This window comes from Arachis stenosperma, chromosome 5 (genome assembly GCF_014773155.1).
Source record: "Arachis stenosperma cultivar V10309 chromosome 5, arast.V10309.gnm1.PFL2, whole genome shotgun sequence".
In the NCBI taxonomy this organism is placed as follows: domain Eukaryota; kingdom Viridiplantae; phylum Streptophyta; class Magnoliopsida; order Fabales; family Fabaceae; genus Arachis; species Arachis stenosperma.
In genome coordinates this window covers 120,211,064-120,230,573 of record NC_080381.1, presented here as the reverse complement: position 1 = coordinate 120,230,573, position 19,510 = coordinate 120,211,064, and the positions used below count along the sequence as shown (strand labels likewise).

The 19,510-nt window shown below is 32.8% G+C and overlaps 3 protein-coding genes across 3 annotated transcripts; 1 reads left to right on the top strand and 2 right to left on the bottom strand.

Annotated features, from left to right (window-relative positions):
• Positions 1 to 6,292: 6,292 nt before the first annotated feature.
• On the bottom strand, positions 6,293 to 8,157 carry LOC130980212 (uncharacterized). Its single transcript, XM_057903869.1, has one exon. The coding sequence runs from the start codon at positions 7,951 to 7,953 to the stop codon at positions 6,529 to 6,531; it is 1,425 nt and encodes a 474-aa protein (XP_057759852.1). The 5' UTR covers positions 7,954 to 8,157; the 3' UTR covers positions 6,293 to 6,528.
• A 145-nt stretch (positions 8,158 to 8,302) lies between these two features.
• LOC130980213 (protein OSB3, chloroplastic/mitochondrial-like) lies at positions 8,303 to 11,966 on the top strand. Its single transcript, XM_057903870.1, has 9 exons — positions 8,303 to 8,687; positions 8,981 to 9,125; positions 9,675 to 9,756; positions 10,471 to 10,553; positions 10,664 to 10,802; positions 10,959 to 11,062; positions 11,148 to 11,295; positions 11,444 to 11,508; positions 11,596 to 11,966. The coding sequence occupies exons 1-9, from the start codon at positions 8,383 to 8,385 to the stop codon at positions 11,740 to 11,742; spliced, it is 1,218 nt and encodes a 405-aa protein (XP_057759853.1). The 5' UTR covers positions 8,303 to 8,382; the 3' UTR covers positions 11,743 to 11,966.
• Positions 11,967 to 12,257: 291 nt separating this feature from the next.
• LOC130980214 (phospholipase A2-alpha) lies at positions 12,258 to 15,309 on the bottom strand. The gene is made up of 4 exons (XM_057903871.1): positions 15,012 to 15,309; positions 14,851 to 14,893; positions 14,386 to 14,511; positions 12,258 to 12,700 (listed from the first exon to the last, which is right to left on the bottom strand). Exons 1-4 carry the CDS (start codon positions 15,141 to 15,143, stop codon positions 12,525 to 12,527), a joined length of 477 nt encoding a protein of 158 aa, XP_057759854.1. The 5' UTR covers positions 15,144 to 15,309; the 3' UTR covers positions 12,258 to 12,524.
• Positions 15,310 to 19,510: the final 4,201 nt, after the last annotated feature.

Genomic DNA, 19,510 nt, shown 5'->3' with positions numbered 1-19,510 from the left:
CATTTTCCAAATCTTCCCATGAATCCATCAGTCCCTTCTTCTTTCCTTTTTTCGGCTTTTCTTCCTTCTTTAACTTGGGACAATCAGATTTAAAATGCCCCATTTCCTTGCAATTGTAACAGATTACTTTGCTAAGATCTTTCTTCATCCTCCTTGAGCTGCTGCCTTTGCCTTTGAGTTTCATCATTTTCCTGAATTTTTTTGCAAACAACACAAACTCATTTTCAGAAGAGTTATCACTGGATTCATCATCCAGAGGGTTAGTCACAGAAGAAAAGGCAATTACTTTCTTTTTTGAATCCTTTTTTAAATAGGAGTTTTCAAAAGCAAGAAGATTTCCTCTCAAATCATCAAGTGTCATGGAATCTAAGCTACTACTCTCAGAAATAATTAAAGCTTTTGTTTCCCACTCTTTTGTAAGACATCTCAACACTCTTCTCACTAGCACAGATTCTGAATGTGAAATTCTCAGAACCTCTAAGCCAACAATGATAGTGTTGAACCGTTCGAACAGTTCATCAATGGACTCTCCTTCCTTCATTGTAAACATTTCATATTCTCTGTTCAACATGTCTGTCCGAGTCTTCTTTACAATGGTGGTTCCTTCATGAGTGATTTGTAGCTTGTCCCAGATTTCCTTTGTCGTTGTGCATCGTGATACCCGTCGGTACTCCTCAAAGCTGACAGCACAGTTGAGCAGGTTTACTGCCTTGGCATTTAACTCTACCTTCTTCCTATCTTCCTCGGTCCATCTTGCTTCTGGTTTGAGGGTGACCACTCCTTCAGCATTTGTGGTAGTTGAAAATTGAGGTCCTTCCAGGATAATCTTCCAAAGTTTGTAATCTACTGCTTGTACAAATATCTTCATCCTCTCCTTCCAATAGGTATAATTTTTCCCATTGAAAAGAGGAGGTCTGTTGCTTGATTGTCCTTCGGTCAGATTATAGGACCCCACATTTGCGCCACTGTTTTCCGCCATGAGGATCTTTACTCCAAGCTGCAAAGCTTGATCTCTTTGAGACCAAGCTCTAATACCAATTGATGGTTTCAGTGGCTAAGAGAAGGGGGGTTGAATCTTAGCCCCCTTTTTTGCTTGCTAACACTTGCTGGATTTAGAGGAAACTTTTCTGTTTTTAGCTCGTCCCTAGCCACGAGACATTTTTATTTTGTCTCGTCACTTGACACGAGACATTTTTTATTTTTCATCTGAACAGTAAAGACAGAATTGAGGTAGGAAGAGAGAGAAGATTACACCTAGATATATCCTGGTTTAGCTGCTAAGTGCAGTGCAGCCTACATCCAGTCTCCATCACAACAATGATGGAATTTCACTATAATCATCCAGATTACAAATTGTAAAGTGCTAACCCAACTTACAAGGGGATTCCCACAGAATCATGAAACACAACACAGATGTACAAAGGAACTCTAAGACATCTATGGCTTTTTCTTTTAATTTTGCATTCTCTGCCTTTTTCCGCTCTATGGCTTTTTCATACAAACCTCACTGTTTATCTTTTTCCATGAGACTCAAGACATGACAAAATTAAACAGAAAAATACAAAACAGAAAACATTGAAGGAGAAGAGAACTGCTAGCTTAGGTAGCTCTGAGAACTCTGTGCCTTGCACTCTCAAATCTTACTCCTTGCTCCAAACAGTGGTTGTTCTCTCTTTTTAAAGAAGAGGGAAGCCTCCACACATGAAGCCAACACCTAAACCAACTTCTTCCTCCTTCAAGAAATAGAACCGGTTCGGCCACATAGAGAGAGAAGAGATAACCCTGCAAAATCCAACATGCAATTACCTCTGGTTCTTTCTTGATCATCACTCTTCATCAATCCGAGCACTCCATCCTTGGCTTCCTCTCCAAGATGGATTTCTGGCCCTTGATGCTTCATGATGATGATGACTTCATCTGCTTCAATCTCTGCCTCAACCATCACTTCGCCACTCTAGCTACTTCCTGTGGTGGTTGAGCAGAATCAAAGACAAGCCATGCTTCAAGAATCTCCCTTGCTGGCCGAATCTTCTTCCTTCTTTTTGAGTATGAAGGATCCGAGATTACCTCACCAAATCTAACCATATTTGGTGATTATCTCAGCCACAACATACTTTTGGTTTTCTTTTTCTTGCCATTATTAATTTGATGGTCTTTATGCATGCAACTCCTTCTTTTTGGTGATAGTAGCTTAATGTAGCTTCCATGGTTTCCTGGTTAATGACCGAAGGGAAGAGAAAGAGAGAGAGAAGAAAGAGAAAATAAAAGCAAAGCTATGAGTGTTATGATGAATAAAGTAATTAGGTGCACTTCTCCATGCTTTGTGTAGTAGCGTGTAAGCTACCATTAATTACCATAAAATCACTTTGACCTTTTCTCTCTCATATTTTCAAGGACTACATTAACTTAACTTGATAAAATTTGAGTTCCTTCACAAGTTAAAGCGTGAAGTCCGTTGGAAGCATGCAACCAAGATTCAATGTCTTGGGTTTTTATTATTTTAACCATTGTGCCCCAAATTCATTTTTCTTTCGGACCATGGCATGCATAAAACAAATTGGGCTATTGAATTTCGGCCCACTTATAACATTTGCTTTCCTAGTAAATTTCTGGATCAAGCATTGAGCACATAAGAAAGCATTCATTTTGGGCTTGCATCAATAACATTCATTCTGGCCCAATTAATAATTTAGCTTCATAGCATGAGAAACATGTAGCAAGGCTTATAATTGGGCTTAAACCAGAATTTCATTTTCGGCCCAACACAAAATCTGCACAACAAAATTATTAATTAAGCAAATATGAATTAAGATCAAATTAATAATTTTGTAATTAAATATTTAATAATGTTTGTTCATCATCAAAATTAAATAAGAGTTTTCCAAACTCATCAGACTTCGTATCATTAAAATATTAAAAGATGTGACTAATTTAATTTATAATTATATCTTTTAAGAACTAGTATTTTTATAAAAAAAATTACTAATTTGTAGAATAAGTTATTTTTAAGAAATGAATTTGAATATTAATTCTATGTATAATTTTTTTAAAAAATAGTAGGTTATATTTCATTAATTATTAAAAAATAAAATATAAAGATGTCCAAAAACAGGATAGCATAATAAAAGGTGGGAATTTTCCAAAACAATACATTGAAGGATCTCATCCAACGGTGTATGGTCGAAAAACGAAGAAAAATCTTAAAGAAGAAAGAATGATGGATCAAATTGAATGAAATTAAGAGTTTGTCTCATGAAGATGACGACATAAAATAAAAGTTCTTTGGATTTCAGGGAGCAACTTGACAGAACTTGCTAGAATGACAGACGGTATTGAAGTGGAACCTTAAAAAATTAACTGGTTGCGATCTTTCCAGCAGTTCCAACAAATGATGGCAAGCAACTGAGGATTACAGTCAGTATTCTTCAATGGGTTAAGCATATCTGTTGATGCAGTCCACTATGTCCAAAAGTCGTTAGGACTCTGAGGGAAAAAACAGTCACGAAGATAGCTTTGAGACCATACTTCTTTAATTCTAGAGCAATCGATCAAACAATGAGTGATTGTTTCTGTTGTTTCATGACAGCAGGGGCATATTGGCGATATAGATAGGATGCGGTGATAAATCTGAGCAAGCACCGAAATCCGGCTATGAAGAGTTCTCCAGATAAATAGCTTAATTTTGTGAGGCAAGTTCAACTTCCATAGATCAATCCACGGCTTTTTCTACTGCATATAATTAGGGCAAAACTCCAAAGGCAGATGGTAAAATAAATAGCCAATTCTATAACCTGAAACTGTATCATATTGCTTGAATTTGTTCAAATTCCATTGCAATTTGTCCCTACTCTACTGAATTTTAACTGACAAAATCCCGTCTGCAACGTCTTGGAGAAATAATTCTTGAATGAGATTCTGATTCCAATTCATTTTTTCAATAATTAGATCTTTAACTCTTGGAACCAACTCAAAAATAGCATGTCTGTTTGGCATGTCAGAAATCATTAAAGGATACAGAGGAGGCAGCCAAGGATCCTCAAAGGTTCGGATATTCTCTCCAGTACCCACAACCCAGTTAAGACCTTTTTCAACAATCTTTTGGTCTTCTAGTATGCTCCTCCATTCCTAAGAAGGTAAGACTCCAAATTCTGTCGTTATAGCATTACAATTGCTAAAATATTTACCTTTTAGGATTTTGGATAATAAGGACGTAGGCTGTGTTATGAGTAGCAAAAACTGTTTACCTAAAAGCGCCAGATTTTGAATTCTGAGATCTTTAAATCCAATGCCTCATTCTCTTCGTGGGTGAGTCATAGTGTCCCTGCTAATCCAAGCCATCCGCCTTTCAGAATCTTTTTGTCCCCACCAGAATTGAGAAAATAGAGATTGAATTTCCGAAATTAAACCATCAGGCAACTTGAAGCAAGACAATGTATAAATAGAAATAGTTTCTCTCACTGCCTTAAGCAATACATGTCTACCACCTGATGATAGAAGATTGCGCTTCCACCCTTGGATTCTTTTCCGAACATTCTCTTTGATCATACTAAAAGAAGCCTTTTTCGATTTAGAGATTGTAAAAGGCAAACCAAGGTATCTATCTTGAGCCCCAATATGATTAATATTCATAGAGTTAGTCAATAGTGTACGAGTAGTGGAGGGAGTGTTGTGGCTAAAGAATACAACAGATTTATTAAAATTAACCCTCTGGCCACTGATACTTTCATAAGAATTCAATAAATACAGGATGTTTGAACATGCTTCAAGATTAACCTTACAGAATAAGATGGAATCGTCAGCAAAGAGGAGGTGGTTGACCTTGGGACATCGCCTATGTATCTAAAGACCCTGAATTAGTCTGTTTTGTTCTGCCTTGTGTAGCAAAAAGGAGAGACTTTCTGCACAAAAAAAAGATAGGGAGATAAAGGATCTCCTTATTGAATACCACTATTTGGTTTGAAGAATCCATATGGGTGTCTTTCCACAATGACAGAATAAGAAACAGTTGTCACTAATTTTCGAATCCACATGATCCACCGGGAATCAAAAACCAAACTTCTCCAATATAAACCAAAGAAAGTGTCATTCCACCCTATCGCATATGCCTTACTCATATATAATTTTAGCGCCATTTCATTTTCGAGTCCCCTTTTTTTGTTCTTCAAGTAATACATATACTCATGAGCAATTAGGATATTATCAAAGATTAATCTGCCTTTAATAAAAGCACTCTGTGTAGGGCTAATTAGTCACCAAAAAATACCCTGAAGTCTATGTACAAGTACTTTAGAGATAATCTTATAAAAGATTGAAGATAGACTTATTGGTCTTACCTGAATCATATCTTTAGCATTAGAAATCTTGGGAATAAGACAGATTTGAGTATAGTTAAAACCCTTTAAAATTCTACCCCCTGAAAAGAAGTTTTTAACTGCTCGAAACACATCACCACTAAATATGTTTCAGAAGCTTTAAAATTTTTTTACTGTCATGCCATTATCTCCTGGTGCACTTTAATGATGAATGCTAAATATTATACATTTCACTTCTTCCATAATCACTGGTCTTTGAAGCCTACGATTTATATGAGTTGTAACCTTAAGTTTAAAATTAGTAAACAGAGTTATAGAAAGAGTAAATATCCAAATGTATCTTAAATAATTCAAATCAAATACCTTGTTTATCAACAAATTTTATTTTCTAAAAGATTTAAAAAATTACTCTCTTTAAACAGATTAGTTCTTTTGTTATTTTGAAGAACTGGTTTATTTTATAATAATATTTTTGAGACTTAATTATTTTATAATAGAATCTATATTAGGAGTTTGTTTGTCCAATATACATATTTAAAATTTGATTGAAACCGACGAAAAAATCAATTTGTTTAATAAGAGTAAAACCAGAAGACTTTTAGCAAAAAAAAAAAAAAAAAAACACATCTGGTGAAAAACAAGGTGTCTAATCTAAATTTTATTAGGGACCAATTTTAATGTTTACTCTCGTAGAAATTGAAGTATTGGATGACATGTGTGCTGTGAAAAATATTTCTGGTGGTAACTTGGCCCGCAACTAATTGAAAATTTCTTAAAAGATTTGGTCAATTCCATTTAACCAAAAGACAGATGTCTAAATTCCTTATATAATATCCTGAATTTAATCTAAGGACCCCCATGCCATATGTTATTGATTTCAATAAATACTCTATCAGAAGTCAAACACATGAGATTTGTGAAGACAGCCATTTATTCACTGAATTAGATTAAACTAAACTACAATCATGTGCAATTAAAGATGGTTTAACTAAAGCAACTTAAATAATGGACTAGTTCAATCCTAGTACATGATGATGCCAATTCTTTCAGCAACATCTCATAATTCACAGTCTCTATCCTTTCTAGAGAGTACAATTATGAAAAGCAGTAAGCAATTAAATAATGTAACAGTTCAATCCCAGAAGAATGAAAGTACATCATACACATTCTTTCTGCTACAACATCTGATGTGGTGTTCATGATTCTGATCAAACACTCACATGGCCGACGGAGCAGGAGGTAGAAGAACAGACTCAGGAAATGAAGCAGAACCATTGTTGGAAGCACCCTTTATGTTGAGTATAGAAGTAACCAAATTGTAAATCTGAACATTCTCAAAAGATGGTATTAACCTTCCTCTCTCAAACTGAGGACCATGAGCAATGAAAATAGTCCTCATTGACAGGAAGGCATTGTCATAGCCATGCGCCCCGGCGCACTCCTTGGCACTGCTCCTCTTCATCTCGATCGTAAAACCTTCCTCAAGCAACCCAATTATCGGTGGAATCCGGTCGCTTGCCGCATAATGCAACCTCTTAGGCAAGTCCTCTTTCAAGTATACCTTGAGAAACTCACCATTCTCAACCTTCCCAGAACTCAACCCTTCGTTCATCTTGGCAACAACCCCTGCCGGATCAACCCCTTCCGGCGGCTTAATCGCGAGCAAAGGCGTCAGAGAATGCACCCAATCGGCCGGAATCTCAACCCAGGGACTCAAATCCGCCAAAGCTACAATCTTTTTATCACATGTTCCAACCATGCCATGATCACCAACCAAAACAAGACTAACATCATCAAAAACCCCTCTTTTCTCCAACCCCTTCACCAACCTCCCCAAAACCCTATCAATATTCTCAACAGCCCTAGTAATTCTAGGATCATCAGGACCAACCTGGTGACCCTGATGATCAGGATCCTCAAAATACAATGTAATAAACGAAGGAATCTCATCAATTGGTAAATCAAAATACCCTAATACCGTATCAACCCTATCATCAAAAGGAACAGATTCATTATAGTGCGCACAAAAATTCACAGGACAATTCCACTGACCCTTAACAACTTCAGAACCTGGCCAGAAATATGTGGCAGCTTTCAAACCGTTGGAGACGACGGTTTCCCATAACGGATGACCTAACCACCATTTAGGTTCGTGGCTTGTCATGGTGAATTTCTCGTTGGTGATTGGATCGTAGAAGTAGTTGTTGATGATGCCATGGTAGGGAGGGTAGAGGCCGGTGACGATGGAGTAGTGGTTGGGGAAGGTGAGGGATGGGAACACCGGGACGAGGCCGGCGGAGGCGGAGGTGCCGTTGGAGATTAGGCGGCGGAGGGTAGGGAGGTTTGGGGACTTGAGGTGGTAACCGAAGCGGAAACCGTCGGAGGAGATGAGGATGACGGTGGGGTGGTGGAGCTTTTTCAGAGGGCGGGAGTGTGGATGTGGCGGTGGAGTGGCGGAGGAGGTGGCGGAGGTGAAGAAGAGGAAGGCGAAGGCGAGGGCGGCGGAGATGGAGATGCAGGTGGTGGTTAGGAGGGAGGTGAAGACGAGAGGTCGGCGGCGAGCGGTGGTGGTGGAGGAGGAGCGAGGAGAGAGCGGGAGGAGCGGTGCCGTTGACGGCGGCGGTGTTGGGTCTACTTGCATTGTTTGTTACAGTGCGGACGCAGTTGCCGTTACCCTTAGCGTGAGCTGGTTCAGCTGAAGAGTTCAACTGGTTGGTTTTGTTTCTGAGATTTAGAGTGAGTTTGCTAAGTCAACGGTCCTCCTTTATCCAACAGGGGCCTAAAAATTAGTGACTAGTGAACGAGTGTGAAGGTGGTCGAGAGATCTCACTTCGAGTTGGTTATTTTTTATCTTCTCAGACCAACACAAATTACTTATTTTTTATCTTCTCTAATAAATAAATACTTACCACAAAAATTCCGGCCCAGACCTGTCCAAAGTTAATCTGAGCTTTTTTACCAAGGGAAAGGGGTTTAAACCCAAAAAAAAAAAAAAAAAAAAAATAGGGCAGAGGAAAATTGAGGGTTTTAGCTTTACACACCATTTCTCTTTCACATTCTTAGCTCCGAAATGAATTCTCTGCGGCGAGCGTTGCGATTGTTCGCTGCGCCCGCGGATTCAACGGCTCTGATCCTTCGATCATACTCCTCCTCCTCCACTACTCGCCGGCGATCCAAATCCATCCCTCCGCCGCCTACTGACACCGCTGAGATTCCAAGGCCGAAGGAGATCCCGTTCCAGCCGAAGGTAGCGAATGCCGTGAACCTAATCGGTCAGGTTCGGATGCCGGTTCAGTTCCAAACCTTTCCCGACGGCAGAACCTACGCCGCCACCGTTATCACTCGCCAAGAGTCACACTCTTCTCCTTTCCTTTGGTATGCTACGCACTTTTACTTTCTGTTTATTTGCAGAGAAATTAAATGAAGCTGTTTAACTACTCTAATCATACTTCACGTAAAGAAAGTGTTGTAGTTAGTTACAAAGTTAAGCTATGAATTAGTACAGTTACTGTTATGACAGTTACTAACAACTTTGCGTTTAGTAGCTTCGTATGACTGTTTAGCTCATTTTTAGGTATATCACCAGCTAGTAAATTGATCAATCATATGATTTTTTTAATTACTTTGAATTAAATGGATTTTTTTTCCCTTTTGATTCTTGATACAAGGATTCCAGTTATATTTGAGGGTGATTTAGCTCATTCTGCGGCTTGCCATCTCAAGGAAGACGATTTCATATATGTAGCTGGTCAACTCACTGCTGATCCGCCGCGTTTAGGTGAAAACCAAACTCAAAGTAATAGCAATATTCAGGTATGGTTTCATATGTAAATGAAATTAGTAGTTTAAGTGAAGCAAAATTCTGCTTCTTTATTTGTAGTTTCTTCTTGTTAAGACTATGTTTCGACATTTCATGGTTAGTGGAATGACATGGAGAGAAATGAAATATATGTTCCATTTCAGTGTTTTAGATATATATCACTTAATCGAATAAATAGAAGTTTTGATTTAATTATTTGAAGCTGCATTGCAATGATAGGGCATTGAAGTTATTTCCTTCAGGTCCATTTTATTTCTCATGAATTTGAGGTTAACAGAAATAAAAAAGAACATTGGAAGGAATTGATTATGTAGTCTGTACAGTACTGTTTGTTCCAGCACAATTTTGAAGTGTCCAACCAATGGCTTCCAATACCATTGTCCCCTCTTATTATAGTAAAGATAAAAAATTATTTAGCTACAGACATGACTAGCATGTTTCCTTTCGCTCTTATCCCCATCTTATAGGGTGGTTCCTTGTTGATTATTCAGTGGGAAAAGATGTAAGGTTTGGGATTCACATCTTTGCTTTAATCATTTAAGGTTGTTGTACAAAGCCTCAACTTTGTCCAAGGATATCCTCAACTGGAGAAAATATCTGCAACTTCAAAGCAAGAATGTACAGGTAGTTTGTTTGGTGTATGCTCTTCTCTATTTATTAGCATGTTGTTCTTAATATCTTAGAATGTGAAGATGAGGGAATGAGATTAGCAAATAAACAATGCTGTGTATGGCATGCATGATAGGGCGCAATGGTGTCATTTGATCCATGTAGCCGACCCCACCTAATGGGATAAGTCGTTGTTGTTGTATGGTATGCATGCATAGTAAGTTGCAGTTAATGGACATGAAGAAACCTTTTTTTTTCGCTAATCTGTGTTTTAGACTTTCAGTTCATTTCTCTTTCATGATAGTATCTTCCAATTTTCAATGTATATGTATACGGTAGATTTTTTTTAAGTAGTAAATAAGGTATTAATCTGCCAATGAGCTATAGCTCGAATGACATAGTCTCCCCATACTCACCTTAGAGATCGAGGGTTCGAGTCTCACTCCTATATTTGAAAAAAAAAAAGGTATTAATCTGTGACAGTTTTAGCTGGTGGTGGTATGACATGGATGCCATTGTTGTCCATTACATAATGCAAAGTTTCTCAATAACAATAAGTTTTATGCTGAACTTAAAGTCTAATACCGGTCCATATAAGACTAAATTCTTTAAACTAACAGTAGGAATTATGGGTTCTGAATATTGTGCATTATATATGTTATGCTGCTTTGGCTTTAACCACAATGCCCTTGAGAACTTTTTAGTGATATGTTGCTTCTATCATATTAGCAAGTGAGGAGCATGTCATAGACAACACTTGGAACGATCTCCTTTCTAACCCTTTTGAATGGTGGGATGTCCGATATCTAAAGGTTATTGAATTTCCTCTTTGACTCATCATCTTTGTTTTGCCCATCTAGTATCGGCAATAATGATGTTTCCTTCAAACTTATTTTCTAAATATTGCTGCAAATTAATGTAGGAGAATCCAAAGGGGGCAGCTTTTGAAAGAAAAACGGATGGGGAGTTACTCTTTATTAATAGTTCAACTCCCAAATGGCTGCAAGATAAACTGGATTCCATGTCAATTGATTTGAAACCTGAATTGAAGCACTCAACAAGTAAGTCTTGATGCGGTATATATATATATATATATATATATATATATATATATATATATATATATATATATATATATATATACTTTTATTTCATGGTAATTGCTAAGTGGTTCATTCAAAACATTCCAAAAGTTTTTCATTCTAATTTGCTTATAGATGATTTAAAGAAAGTTAGAGACTCTTCACTTGCTCCTTGGACTGATCTTTTGGATGACCCAAAGCAGTGGAATGATTACCGTGACAGCAAACGTGATGGGCAGGTAGTTATTGCTGTCTCATACCTTTTGGTTTTTCCCCTGCTGACTAATTTATTTGGAAGAACTTATAATTATGCTTACTTTGCAGGTGAATCCTAGGTTCCCTGACTTCAAACGCAAGGATGGAAATGGTGCCCTATGGCTTAACAACGCTCCAAAGTGGGTTTTATCTAGACTCGAAGAACTGAAATTTGATGTTCCAGCTGTAAAATCAAAACAAGCAAAGGACTCTAAAGGTATATTACATATGAAGACCTTCATACACATTATACTTAGAATTGTGATTCTTGTGCTTCTTGGGTTCTTCAACTTGAGATTCCTCCTCATTTCCATTTTGTTTGTTTTATAAACGTATGTTTGATTGAACCTGTGTCCTTGGTTTAGGTGATGAGCCCTGGAATGATTTGGTCAATAACCCTACTAAATGGTGGGATAACAGAATAGATAAGGTAAGTAGAGTCTACTTCCACAGGTTCTTTACCAGGCTTAACTAGATATTGTTGATCGAGTTTTTCTTTTTCTATTTTAATCATCAGAGGAATCCAAAAGCTCCTGACTTTAAGCACAAAGAAACTGGTGAAGTGCTCTGGCTTAATGATTCTCCTAGTTGGGTGTTATCAAAGTTGCCACCCGTGAAGCCAAAAGAAAGCGCAGAATTTGGTAGGAAGAAAGTAGTTTCATGAGCTTGGAAACAGAAACAGAGGATGAGATTCATTCAACCTAGTTGTATGTAATTAATTACTTTATGCTTTTTTAAAGTTCCTGTTATTCTGCTTCGCGTCGAATGGTAATTTTGATGAGGCAGATATATTTGTTGTTCTTATTATGTGCAAAAGCAATTTTCATCAGTTTTTTTTTAGACTTCTTTCTATCCACTACTCTATGCGAATCATGCCTCAATTTATCATAGAAATTTTGACCGTGTAGAGTTCAGGATTTAAGGTAATTTCAATCATTTTTCATCAAGCATATAATATTGCCTTGCAGTTTGCACTAAAGAGAATACATTTTTGTTAAGTAAAAAATTAAACCGATAAAAAGCTATGACCTGCTGTTTTCTAACATGTTTGATAAAATCATATTACGTGTTAATAAGTCAGATATAGATGTGTTAGGATTAATAACTATTTTTTATTATGACCGATGATTTATGAAGGAATCATGCTTTTATATTTTTATTCTCACTTTGAAGATGGAATTAGCTAACACAGATGAAAGTTGTGAATTCAGAATTTGAAGGTCTTATCATACAACACATTGGGAACGAAGGACCAATGGAAATGTCTGTTTACAGTGTGCAGTTTACATAATTCGTGATAGTTAGGAGATCACAGAAGTGATCAAACATACTTCAAACGAAACCAATGACTATATTTAAACGCTGTTGGATTAATTTTGTAAATATAACCAAAAACAATAAGAGAAACCAGAGAATGTCTCTTGTTTACTTGCTAGTTGCTGTTACCTAGGGCTTGTGAAAAACTCTTCCAGCCAACAAAGCAGCTTCCATGACAACATGAATAACTTCAATAACATCATCAACTTGGCATGTGTTTCCTTTGAATGTTGGCGCATTTGTGTCCTTAAACTTGTTCATGCAGTCTATGAATGTTTGACTGCACTCTTGGCTTAGGTAGTCATCTGCATAGCATCACCATTGATCACAAAAGGATTAATTTGATACATTATAGTGTAAAATTAATTAATTTATTGAACAGCAGTACGTGCTTCAACTTTTATATAATTATTGCAAAAGAAAGCTTTTATTATATTCACATACTATCAAAATTGATTTTCAATATAAAAGAAATTTTGACACATTGTATAAAGGACCTTTTTAAGACAAAAACAGAACCGTAGACAAACAATTAACGGCTTTTTAATTTTGTCATGAAAGTAAATAGATAAACAAATAACATGTCCTGTAATGCATATTATTTGAGTGAAGTTGAAGAAACAGAAGAGGGGTCATAATCAACCCAATAACTTAGGTAGGGAGGTTTTCTAAATCTTCAAAATGAAGTAATTAGAGGGTGCATTAGTTTCTGTTTTATGTGGATAAACTCATGACAAATAGAAGACAAGAAGATCCATTAATATATAATGGCCGAAAGCAATTAAGTAAAGAACATCAATCAGCCAACTACCATCTATCTATATTTCTTTTTTCAATTCAAGAATAAACCAAAATGGATTCCATTCAAATTTCTATTTTAACTTTGGGTTGTACTTAATTAATTAATTAAATACATATTTGCTTTTGTTCTTAATAAACACATATTTCTCCATGAATTATTACCACCTCCAACCTATTAATATTTTAAAAAATAAAGGATCAAGTATACTTTTGTCTTTAAAATTTTCAAAAAAAATCTCTACATTATATATATATATATATATATAAAAACCTATTGGTTTGCAATTGCAGCGTTGAGTGACATTAGTTCTATTTCTTGCTATAATTTTGCAACAATCATATTGATACAAACCTCTTTGAATCCATTGATATTTCCAATAAAAAAAGTTCCTATAAATTTGCAAATTACAAATTCACAATCTAATAAATTTGTCTTGATAAATTAAATTCTTTTAATAAACCTAAAAAATGAAATAACCAAATAATTTGAGTATGGTGAATACAATGGATGATTTGCCCTTACTGAAATTTCAAACATTTAACTTGAACTTATCATTTTTTCAACCGACTCATCTTAAAGGCCTCCTTGGATACTTAAAAAGTGACTTAACCATTCCAAGCAATAATCACTTTTAACATCCAATTAGCTGGGCAATCACTCAAATAGCTTTACTCAATGTTTTCTTCTAAAAGTTTATTTTAGAGAAAGAAAAATTAGAAAAACTTAGAGTGTGTTTGGTTCGTATTTTTATTTTTTATTTTTATTTTTAGTATATTTTGTTTTTTTTTTTATAAAAAAATAAAAACATTTAAAATAATACCATCTTATTTTTTGTTTTTACTTTTTTTTATAAAATTCAAAAATTATTAAAAATAAAAATAAAAAATAAAAACGTAAATTAAACGCTCCCTTAACTTTATAAGAACAAAGACAAATTATTATTAGTATCCGGAAATACCCTTTGGAAAAAAAATAATTATAAAAGAACATGAATATCTAGTGCTTTTCCTTGTTTTTTTTCTTTTTCTTTAATTTTGTTGTTTTAAATTTGGGATTTGATAACTCCCACATACAGTCAGATCCAAATCTAACATCGGAACTAGCAATTCAATTAAATCTAATAGAAAAACCAATCCATAGTGCAACTAATAAGAAGTTATGTATGGTATATGTGAATAGCAAACTCACTGTTTTTGAATTGAACACATTGATCATGCTTCATGCAACAAGCATCAAGTCCATCACAAGGTCTCTCCCCAGGGCATCCACTATATAATAGTCCACAGTACTTTCCATACCTCAACAATGGTGGCACTGCCATCAAATTTCAAATATCACATATAATATTCATATTCATTTAAGAAATTTTTTTTAGTGCTAGCAATTTTTAGTATTTTGATCATAATTTGACTAGCACAAATACTAAATTGTCTTTAAATAATAATATTTATTGACAATATACGTGCAAATTATATTTTTTTTGTGTGTAAATGTCAGTCAATTTAGATGCAAATTATTGCTAAAAAAATACTAACAAAAAATATAATATTTATTGACTATATAACATTACTCATTCATTTAATCTTTAATAACGTTCCAATCATTAAATAAATGAACAGAAATTATACAAAAGAAATTGAATTGGAAAAGTACCTGAACAAAAGCTTGACTCACATTGCCTACTACACTCTTTGCTCTACACAAACAATACATAAGAGGTTAATTGGGAAAATATTGTTCTTCTTTAATGGTAATATAGTAAATTAATGTGTATTGGAAATGGACTTACATGAAAATTAATTAAGAAAACTTACCACAGAGACTGCAACTCCAGTGGTTTGAGCTCCAATGTTGAGGGCAGAAACGGGAATGTATAAGAAATTAAGGGCAAAGGTGCAACCAAAGATTATACCATAACAATACCTGAGTGAAAGGGTAGCAACCATTTTTTGTATTAAGGAAAGAAAAAAAAAAAAGAGAAGACAAAAAGTGTGAGAATTTGGTTGAAGATTGGATTTGCTTAAAGGCTCTGATTTATATAAAAGGAAAATATAGAAGGTACAGAGTGAGGGAGTGAGTGAATGAATGAAAAAGAGTCTGAAAGGGTTGGCAGAGATAAACACATAACTCAGAAAGGAAAAGAAAAAAAGAGTGTCTTTGGTTTGTTTTGTAGTGTCTCGTGACTGTATTATTGTCATTATTTTAAATTATCCCTCTTTTCTTGCGTTTTTCATGCCTTATTATGGCGTAATTAAATCGGTAATAATAAAAATAACATGAAACTATTTAAGGTTGTAAACAATTAAACAAGAATAAATATGAAAAACTGTTTAAATGAGATATGAATAAAAATAAACATGAAACTATTTAACTCATTGTATTTTGCATTTTTTCTATAGGCGTTGACTATATTAACCAAAAATATAAAAATTAGTGTTTTACACGATTAGAAGATAACACAAATGACAAAAATATAAAATTAGTGTTTTAGTATTTTATTTAATAATAAATTAAATATAAGATAAAATAAATTATAAAAATTTTAATTTATCTTTCTTTTTTTTCTTAGATAAAATTTAGAAAGAAAAATATAATAATAAAAAAATATAATTACAAAAAATTAATAAAAATAATAAAAAAGTAAAAATAAATTGTATCTTTTTTTAACAGAAATTGTATCTTTTATTAGTGTCTTTAGATTTTTTTATAAAAAATATAAAATATACAAATTTAATATTTTAGCATACAATATTTATATTTATATCTCATTTATCAAATATAACTTTATTTTAGTGTCTTATGCTTATAAACAAAGGTAACTAAAAATAACTAAGTGATAAATTTGCTAGGCGGGATTAATGGGATATTTTAATAATAAAATTCACTAGAATAAAAATTTGCATATTTTAAAATAATATGGAAGAAAACAAATCCTTCTTCTGGTGGAAGTTTATGTTCACTCTCTATTTGTCTTCAGCTCGTGAACAATTTGGTTGGAACCTATTGTCCCTAGGAAGCAATTTGGCTATTAATTTAGCCTCGAACCAATTGTGTATTAACCTGTAATTATTCTATTATATTTTAAATTTTGTTTTATGTGTAGTTGTATACTCCCAAAAAATAAAAAGAAGTAAATCCAAGCCTATTTATTTTATGGAATTATCTCAACTAAGTGCGTGCCATCCTTGCTAACGCAATAATTATAGGGACTGACTAATAAAAAATAAATTTGAGTGAGAAGATAACTAACATGTTTCCCTGCTGTGCATATATGTTAAGTGAGTAATTAGCTCTTCACATAATAATTAATAGTTTTTTTTTTTTTTGGTGACTATAATAATTAATAGTTTAGCATTACCCAATATTAATTTAAATAAGTAAATAAAACTTTTGTTAAGAAATAATAAAAAATCAGTTTAAAATTATTTTATTTTATATTTTTTAATTATTACTTATCTTAATGTATATTCATTAATTACTGTTAGAATAATATAAATATTAAATTAAATGAAATAATTTTGAATTATTGTCTCCCGATCATTATCAAAAATCAAGATATGTCATTAATTGAAATAATTTTTCAGAAGTATATAGAAACGTATAAGTAATCTCTGCTAATTATTGTTGAATGCTTAACAGTTGTTACACCTTGTTTGAGACAAACTACCTATAAAAGCATTTATGAATATATAAATAAAATAAGAAGTAACATGGGCACAGTAAAATCTTTGAATTAGTCCATTGAGAATCATGTGTCAATTCTTGAAGGCTGTTTGTTTATTGTTGGTAGTTGTCTGCAAATATCCGTCCAAATATTCCCACATGTGAATGGTAGAACAAAAATATATATTATTCTACTTTATCAAAAACATTTTTAAATTTTTACTATAGGCACTTTAATTTTGGAAATGTAAATAAAATTACGTCAAATTTTCTGCTTACAGAAAATGATGACAAATAAGGGCCAATAATTGTTTATATTTTGCAAGTGGAGATTCTAGTAAAAAGCCCCTTTAATAAGTTCTATTTAAAAAAAAAAACAAAAAACAACTAAATTTTCACTTTCTTTACACAAGGGTTTGTTTACTTTTCATTTTTATCTTTTATTTCTATTTTAGTATTTTATGTTTTCAGATTTTATAAAAAATAAAAAATAAAAATAATAAATTATAATTTATTCTTATTTTTATTTTTCCACAAACCATAATATAAACAGAAAGTGAATGCATTAAATAGAATTTTATAGGATTTCTATTATATAATACTTATTTTTTGTCACTGATAGTTAATATCTATTATCCATTATTTATTTACATATATATTAGGGGAAAATCATTTCGATAAAGACATTAAAAATGTCTTTTTTTTAAAAACATTTATATGTGTCATAATATTATTAGACATTTTTATTAAATCGGTTAATAATTTATTTTTTAATAAATCAAAATAAAATTGGTTTATGATAGCAACAATAATAAACTCAATTGTTCGCATTATAATTGTTAGATCTGATCAGGGGCGGAGCTTAGTTGAGACAAAGGGGGCCATGGCTCCCCCCAAACTTTTTATAAAAAAAAATTAGTAGTACTTTTTTAAAAAATAAATAATAATTTTGTTGGCTCAAATACTTTACTATGACTTAGAATATCCAAGTTCCATCTTTATCTCTTGCTTTTATTGCACAATAGTGTGTATTTGTATTTCTCAGCTCTCTATTCAATAAGAAACACTCCCTCTACCTTTGAGTTCAAATATAAGAAATTATGTATTTTTATTTATTTAATTTAATATTATTTTATATTTTACTGTTTATTTAATTTAATTTTTATATGATAAAAAATATTAAAATATTCAATAAGTATTAATATTATTGTATTTGTATAAATTGATAAAAGAAATTCAATAAATATTATAAATTTTAATTTAATATTTGTCCTTCTAACTTTTTTTTTACATATTTTATAGGATATATATTCAAATTTTTATATAAAATAATCATGAAAAATAAAAAAATTGATGAATTTTTAAGAAGAAGACTAATATTTAAGAAGGAGAACATATAACTTTTATAATATCTACATCTGTAGATAGTTCTTCTACTTTAATGAATTACAAAGAAAATGAAATACATCTTTCAAAAATTCAAAAGGTTGCATCTGATGATTTTGACCTTAATTCGTTGGAACGAGACCCTGGAAAACGGTTTCAAATTTGACAATATCACATGAGGTTAGACGAGCTTATCTTAAATGGGGTCCATATAAAAATTATCTTGACAATTATTCTCTATCTGCCCCCAAAATTTTGTTTCAAGCTCCGTCATTGGACCTGATTTAATCTGATCAATTTACACGATCTAAACCGAATCATGTTTAAATTTTTTGATAAAAAGATAAATATATCCCTTATTTTTGTTTTAAAACAAATAATCATAATACAGTAGGTTATGTAAATTAGTCGGTTTAACCGGATCTGATAACAATTGGGTTTATTATTATCGTTATAAAAAAATTGGTTTTATTCTAATTTGTTAAAAAAATTAAAAAACAACCGATTTATTAATACGTCCAATAATAATGCGACATATAAGTGTTTTTATAAAAAGACGTTTTACACGTCTTTATGAAAGCATTTTTCACGATAGGAATATGGAAGGGATTTAGTGCAAAATTTTTGTCTTAAAATTATTTTATTGTATACAACTTATAAATTTTTGTTTTCTAATTTTAAGATTGAATCCAAAACTTATTAATTAAAATATAAATTATTAATAATCTTGATTAATCTTACATTTATTATTATTATTATAAATATGTATAAATGTGATACAATGGAAAAGTAATTAAACATAAATAGATTAAGAGATACCATTTGGGTTTCATATATTTTTGGACAGGATATCATTTGGGTTTGAACGCAAGGAACTGAGATAAAAATTGTAGGATAAGTCCCATCTAAAAACAAAAACAAAAACGGTAATTGGTCGAAAACTAAAAGTCCAATAGGATCCCAAACCTTTTCCATTTATTTTCTTAAATCATAATTTAGGTTTAAGATTTAGAATTGAGCTTCCACCCCTTTTAATAATCATTTGAAAACAATACCTAAATTGCTGCTACCAAAAAAGAGCCTTCTGACCAGAAAAAAAAAACTAAATTGCTTATCAAAGAAACCAATTATGTGCCTCTGAATACGCTCCATCCGGATTCAAACTTTGGTATGCACCAAGTTGAAAAAAGAATCTTTTAGTATTGTGTGGGTGTATAGTGATATATAGGATTGGGGATTGTTCAATCCATCCGACAGAAAAAAA

What these genes read in the sequence shown, in the direction of transcription:
- LOC130980212 (XM_057903869.1), bottom strand. Translation starts at nt 7,953, where the DNA reads ATGCAAGTAGACCCAACACCGCCGCCGTCAACGGCACCGCTCCTCCCG.
- LOC130980213 (XM_057903870.1), top strand. Translation starts at nt 8,383, where the DNA reads ATGAATTCTCTGCGGCGAGCGTTGCGATTGTTCGCTGCGCCCGCGGAT. An exon ending in TTCAAAGCAAGAATGTACAG is followed by an intron (nt 9,757 to 10,470) that starts GTAGTTTGTTTG and finishes CTATCATATTAG; the next exon opens with CAAGTGAGGAGCATGTCATA. An exon ending in GGGATAACAGAATAGATAAG is followed by an intron (nt 11,509 to 11,595) that starts GTAAGTAGAGTC and finishes TTTAATCATCAG; the next exon opens with AGGAATCCAAAAGCTCCTGA.
- LOC130980214 (XM_057903871.1), bottom strand. Translation starts at nt 15,143, where the DNA reads ATGGTTGCTACCCTTTCACTCAGGTATTGTTATGGTATAATCTTTGGT. An exon ending in TGAGTCAAGCTTTTGTTCAG is followed by an intron (nt 14,512 to 14,850) that starts GTACTTTTCCAA and finishes ATTTGATGGCAG; the next exon opens with TGCCACCATTGTTGAGGTAT. An exon ending in ATGTGTTCAATTCAAAAACA is followed by an intron (nt 12,701 to 14,385) that starts GTGAGTTTGCTA and finishes GATGCTATGCAG; the next exon opens with ATGACTACCTAAGCCAAGAG.